Source organism: Pyrus communis, chromosome 6 (genome assembly GCF_041283825.1).
Source record: "Pyrus communis isolate YQ-2024b chromosome 6, ASM4128382v1, whole genome shotgun sequence".
In the NCBI taxonomy this organism is placed as follows: Eukaryota; Viridiplantae; Streptophyta; class Magnoliopsida; order Rosales; family Rosaceae; genus Pyrus; species Pyrus communis.
In genome coordinates, this window is record NC_142570.1 from 23546106 (window position 1) to 23552171 (window position 6066).

Genomic DNA, 6066 nt, shown 5'->3' on the forward strand with positions numbered 1-6066 from the left:
AATAAACAATAAGACAACAAGATTTGACAAAAATTAAGGATATTTTTGTCATTTTCTTATTATTTAGCCAAGATTTTTTATAAAAGAATCTAAATGATTGACGGTAAACGAACTATAAATTAGTTCTATCAATTTAAAATCTCAAACCAAAGTGAGGAGGCATACTAATTTCATGGAACATTTAAAGCTTAAAAGGCATTGCAATTTGCACGGTGCTTGAGAATAAGATTTGAGTTACGCAATCCAAAAAGAAATTGGGTAAAAATCAAAAACCATTCTTGGACTGAACTTGAAGTCTCTGCCTCTCTCGAGTACAAAACACAGACCAGATACTCTCATTTCCTCGCTTCCCGACGAATTTGGCAAAACCCTTCTTCTCCACCACCGTCTCCAACTCCAAGGTAACCTCATCCTCTCCCTCTCTCTCTCTCTCTCTCTCTCTCTCTCTCTCTCTGTATGAGTATGACTAATTGAGATTTGGATGTTTTTGTTAGCATTTAGTCTGAAATGAGCGGGTCGTCGGTGGGCACTGGAGGTCACGCGCCGCTCTTCACAGTGGCGCAATGGGCTGAGATGGAGCATCAAGCTTTGATATTCAAGTATCTCAAGGCAGGAGTCCCTGTTCCTTCTGAGCTCCTCGCCCCTATTCGCACCAGTTTCAACCTCATTTCCCCCAATTTCTTACCTCACCACCCCACCTGTAATTCTCTCCTCCAAATTTCCACTCTTTTTGTTCTTATATTATCGATTTGATTGTTTATAATTCCGGAATTTAACGGGCAATTGTTGTTGTGATATGCATGTTGTATTGTTATATTTTGGATTTTTGGTATGGCTAGATGATTTTTTTTCAATATGTTAGGGGGTTATGCTTCCTATTGCGGGAAGAAGATAGACCCAGAGCCGGGGCGGTGCCGGAGGACGGATGGCAAGAAATGGAGGTGCTCCAAAGATGCATATCAGGACTCCAAGTATTGCGAGCGGCACATGAACCGCGGCCGCAATCGTTCAAGAAAGCTTGTGGAATCACAAACTGCCTCTCAATCTTTGTCAACTGTGACGTCAGACAGTGTGATCGGGAGCTCCAGCCACGGTGGGAGCTTCCAGACCATGCCCTTACACTCAATTGGAAATAGTGGAGGCCTATGCTTTGGAGGCAATGGATCTGAGTTGAAGATGGAGGCTATACCCTATGGGGTGTCTAACAGGGGAACCAGGTATATCCGTTAGTTTACTTTTGTATTGGTAGAATTGTAATGTCTCATGAATTTGCGCTGCATTCCTATTATTTTCTCTAGGACGAGAAGTCTTTCTCATGCATAATCTATGAATAGTTGCTTATTTCCCGAACATCACTGACAAGGCCTAAGACGGGAAAGAGGTTATCCAATACATTTGTAGCTGCAGGTGGGGATTTAGATGGAGAGTGTTTATGATAATCACCTTAGAGATATAGAAAGTAGAAATAGAGGACCAGGAAAGCCTTATATGCTTATTTGGGGAGTGATGGGTTGTATATTTGATTGTTAGGGGCTTTACTTGTTAGTTATTAACATCAAATTTATGCTTGAAAATTTTAAGAAGGTTAAGGTCCGTTTGATCACTGTTTGGTTTCACTTTTTTCACTTTTTGTGCTTGAGATATGAGGAAGGTATATATATATGGGGAAAATGAGTGATGAAGAAGGATGGAGCGAGGAAGGGGAAGAAAACGAGATGGATGAAAATAAAATCTTGAAAGTGAAAACAACTTAAAAATAGCTTTTGATTTTTTATTTTTGTTTTGTTTCCTTTTTCATTTACATTTCTTTACATTCTTCCCTACTCTTCCTCAACTTCACCAAATACTTTCCTCACACCTTAAGCACAAGAAGTAAAAACTGAAAACTAAGAACCAAATGGTTATTAAATGGGCCCTTACTTTTTAAGGAAAACTAATGAAAAGGGCTTGAAAACTTTGAGTTTTAATCAAAAGGACAAAAAGGTGTTGTAAGTGAATAGTATGAGGAGTGACTTTTTAGAGTAAAAATGTCATTTTCGTTAAAAGTGAATAGTACCGGAAGTGTTTTGTTAAAATTCCCTACTTTTTACCATGTTTTTAGCCACGTGCATTTGCATTTCTTTTTTATTTGTTACATGTCTCTCCACAAGTTAGCAAGATAGAAGCGTTGAAGAATGATGCATGCATGCAAAGTGAGGAGCAATGATATTTAAAGTGTGTTTGGGTTAGGAATTTTTCTTCCTCTGAATTGCAAAATGAATGGATTTAAATTGGGTGATTTTTAAAGTTGTTTTGGTTAGCCCGTTGCCAAATGGCATACTTTGGCAGCTCTTGGGTGATATTGGGTGGCTGTAACAGCAACTGACTTGTTTTGTGATGTTTGTACCATTTACTCCTGCTCTAACACTGATGCATCTCCAAATTGAATTCCACTGGGAAGTCATTATCCATATTATACAGAATGGTTTACCCATTAGTTTCTTTCCTGTTATTTGATGAAAATCTAGAAAGTGGAGAAGCATCCATATTGTCGTTGATACACTGATTATTAGTACTATGTTCAATGGTTGATTATTAAGGAGTTTAGCCTAACTTAGGTCTGTTAGCTTAAATTAAGGTCTAATTGTTCAATTTGCTAATATGAGGTTTATTGTTGAATGGTTAAATTCTGCATGATTAACTCAGTTTGAGGCGAATCTTTAGGACAGATTTATGTCTTGGTGTCTTATAAACACCCATGTACTCTGTTGATAACGAGTGCAATGCAATGTGTTTCTCTTCTATTTTTCAGTTTCTTGTTACACGAACTTTCCTATCCTACATCAATATATCCACCAATACAAAGATGTCTTCAATGTGTCTTGGACTATGTTCTTAGTATGTTAAAATATGTATTACTACTGGATTCATGCGAGGAACTCATGGGTACATTATAAATTTACCTACAGCACTTTTGGCATAAAACATCTAGTGAGGTAGATTAGTTTACCTACAAGCTGACTATACATCGGAGGATCATCCAGTAAGTAACCGTCATCATACTATAGAGACCACTCCATTGGATGAGGAGAGCTTATCCAAGATAGCCTGTGCCTCTAGAATGCCCAGGACATATTTCCTTTGAGACAAGTAAAATACTTGGTTTTTTTTGAGAAGAAACTATAACAGTTTATTAAAAAAGAAAAGTGTAATACACAGAAGTGGATAAGAAATCCACCAAGAACAGAACAAGAAAATCTCTCCAGAGGATCTGGTTACAAGTAGGACAACCTCAACCAAAATCATTTTACAACTGCTAACATATCCCACAGTATGTGAGAAAGAGAGTAATTCTTAAAATCATTTGAAACTGAAGCCCAGAAGGCTGCCCAATATCTTACTCTTCCCCATAGATCTGCTACCCCCACACCAGTATAATCCTCAAAAATTCTTTTGTTACGCTCCAACCAAATGTTCCAAAAAACTGCCGACACCAGACAACCCCACAAAGCTTTAGCTTTCCTCCCAATTCCTAGAGCCTCAAAATTAGTGCTTAGAAGCTCGAAACAACCCTTTGGGATGACCCAACTAACTCTAACCTCCTGAAACAATTTCCACCACAGTTGAATCGTGTAAGAACAATGAAGAAAAATGTGGTTAACACTCTCCTCCTTTGTTTTACATAAACTGCACCAATGGGGAGAGATGCAAATAAAAGGACTTCTTGTTAAACTGAAAACTCTGTACAAAGCCTCATAAAAGAGTATATACACTACGGTTGCCATAGCCCTAGCATCCTATGCCATAATTACTTAAGTAACTGTTAAATTCTATCCCTCCAAAGTACTTAAATGATCATCTACGAAACCAAATGACCAAAAAATAAAAGGAAAATAGGGGAACAACTAAGGCCGTAAACTAGCTAGAAGCGGAGCTAAGAGCCAAGTTGGTTATCTAACCTACTCTCTGAAGCTTTGTAGAAGCTCCTGAACCAATTTGTTGAAGGTAGACTGATGTTGGATGCAGTGTCACTTGCAAATAAATGGCACGGTATAGTGATTGGGATTCTTACATGTTTTTGGCAAGCTAAGGTTTTGGGAGTAGCTAGAGAAGATGTTTCTGATATCCATCTGCTTTCAGGATGTTTCTTCTAGAGATGCTAAGAGTTATTGTCATGTCTTTTTGAATCGTCTTTTAGCTCATATTTTTCCGTGGTATAATCCGGTAGAATTTGGTCACAATACATTCTGGCAATGGCATGTTATGGTCCTTTGCTTTCTCTTCCTTTTTCTGAGATGGACAAATTCGTTGTTTACTCTACCTTTTTCCATTCTTAAGTTTTGTTTCTTATGCAAATAAAATTTATTGAATCAAAACAACAAAATCATTTAATTGAATATGTGATTAAAAGTAAGATATTTGCATCATTATGGTGATTGATGCATATGAAAGGTTTGTGATGGTCATCTTAGGGGGATATAAGAGGAAAGGAATTGAAAGAAATTTACAAGATTGAGTTTAGTTGAAACGGGCCAATGGGCTAGTCCAGACCCACAAGTGGGCTGGTTAATGCCCAATGACTCATGGCCATGGACCTTTTGGTGATGGTGCTTTTTGGCAATGACTGCAGGCATCGTGTAATTCAGTTGCTGATGGGTAATTTTATTTAGACCTGAGCTTGATTATTTCTTAAATTGCATCCATGACATTGCTTTAGGTTTTGATGCACCATGATTGGTTATGATTTTTAATCGTCACTTTTTTGTTAGAACTTAAAAATAGTAGTTTTTGATATGCAGTTAGAGACAGATTTCTTAGGAACCAAAAGGGTGTGCTAATTTTATGCAAATGCAGGGGTTGCAATAGATCTGGATCAGAAGAACACAATTTCATGTCAGAAGCTAAGAGGTGTGTTCAGGCGCACAGTACTGTAGACAGTCCGTGGCGTCTAATGGAGCCTCAAGTTCCCTTAAAATCAGAATTGAGAAATAGTTCTCTTTGGCTAAACAACAGCTCTCAGCTACAGACATTAGAAACTATGGAGTCATTGAGCGGTGCTGCTGCAATCACCAAACAGGAGTATGTTGGTGGAGAATTTGGCTTACCAGGATCTCAAAAACACGAACAAAATTCTCTTCAGCCTTTATTTGATGAGTGGCCTAAGTCGAGGGATCTGGGGTTCCATCTGAATGATCATAGATCAAACACGACTGAGCTGTCAATGTCTAATGCAGGGGCCACCCCTAAATATTGCACAAGGAGTGCTGAGTCACCCAATGGTACGTTATTTTCATCTAGAACATCTTGCAGATGCCCTCCTCCATCCCCATGACCAAGGAAAAGATTGATCGTTCGATTTATGTGTTGATGCAGATGCCTATACTTGAACCTGGGAGCTGATATACATGCGCTTTCTCGTGCATGTCCGTGTAGTGTACTTTGCCGAGTTCCTGCTTCCCTGTAATCTAGACGTCAGCATTTCTGGAATTTCTTAGGTTTGTATTTTCCACTCGGCCATTCTGGTTATACGATTCCTGGAGTGTAATAATGTCTGTGCTATCTACTCTTATATGTCAGCATAGCACACTCCGGAGATTTTGCTTTTGTTTGCTGTTGCACTTATGACTGCTATGGATTTCTTGTGATGCTTGGACATGCGCTTTGTCACCCACTATGTTATTTGCTATTGTTGTTTCTTAGGGAACTAGCTTCAGAAGCGCCCGGCTCGGCCGGTGAAAAACCGCTTGCCGGCTCCTTTCCATTCTAACATTTTCCTTGGCTGGCTTGTCATTCCATTTTGAGCACTTTTCGTGAGAGGAACCTGACTACGTACTCTCCCTAGTTTGAATCAGTTTCCCGTCTCTCCTCACTGTTATGCATGCCATTGTCAGGCTCCTCTGAAAGTTGAAACACACACCAACTTCATTCCCATCCCATGCTTCGAATTCAAAGCATTGATCGATAAAATCAAAAATCAGAATATCGCTATCGTTTGTTAAAAAAAATAAAAATAGTATGAAAGACCGACCGCAATGAATAGTTGAGTTCTGCCGAATGAACCGCGTGTATTATCAATATATGGTAATG

The 6066-nt window shown here is 38.8% G+C and overlaps 1 protein-coding gene across 2 annotated transcripts; it reads left to right on the forward strand.

Moving 5' to 3' along the window:
* The first annotated feature begins 211 nt into the window (after positions 1 to 211).
* Positions 212 to 5634, forward strand: LOC137711271 (growth-regulating factor 4). Of its 2 annotated transcripts, none has more exons than XM_068450503.2 (5): positions 212 to 401; positions 495 to 700; positions 863 to 1217; positions 4834 to 5258; positions 5353 to 5634. In XM_068450503.2, the coding sequence occupies exons 2-5, from the start codon at positions 508 to 510 to the stop codon at positions 5364 to 5366; spliced, it is 987 nt and encodes a 328-aa protein (XP_068306604.2). In that variant the 5' UTR covers positions 212 to 401; positions 495 to 507; the 3' UTR covers positions 5367 to 5634. The 2 variants fall into 2 exon arrangements, with proteins under 2 accessions (XP_068306604.2, XP_068306605.2); XM_068450504.2 differs by having other exon boundaries at positions 219 to 401; positions 502 to 700.
* The last annotated feature ends 432 nt before the right edge of the window (positions 5635 to 6066 follow it).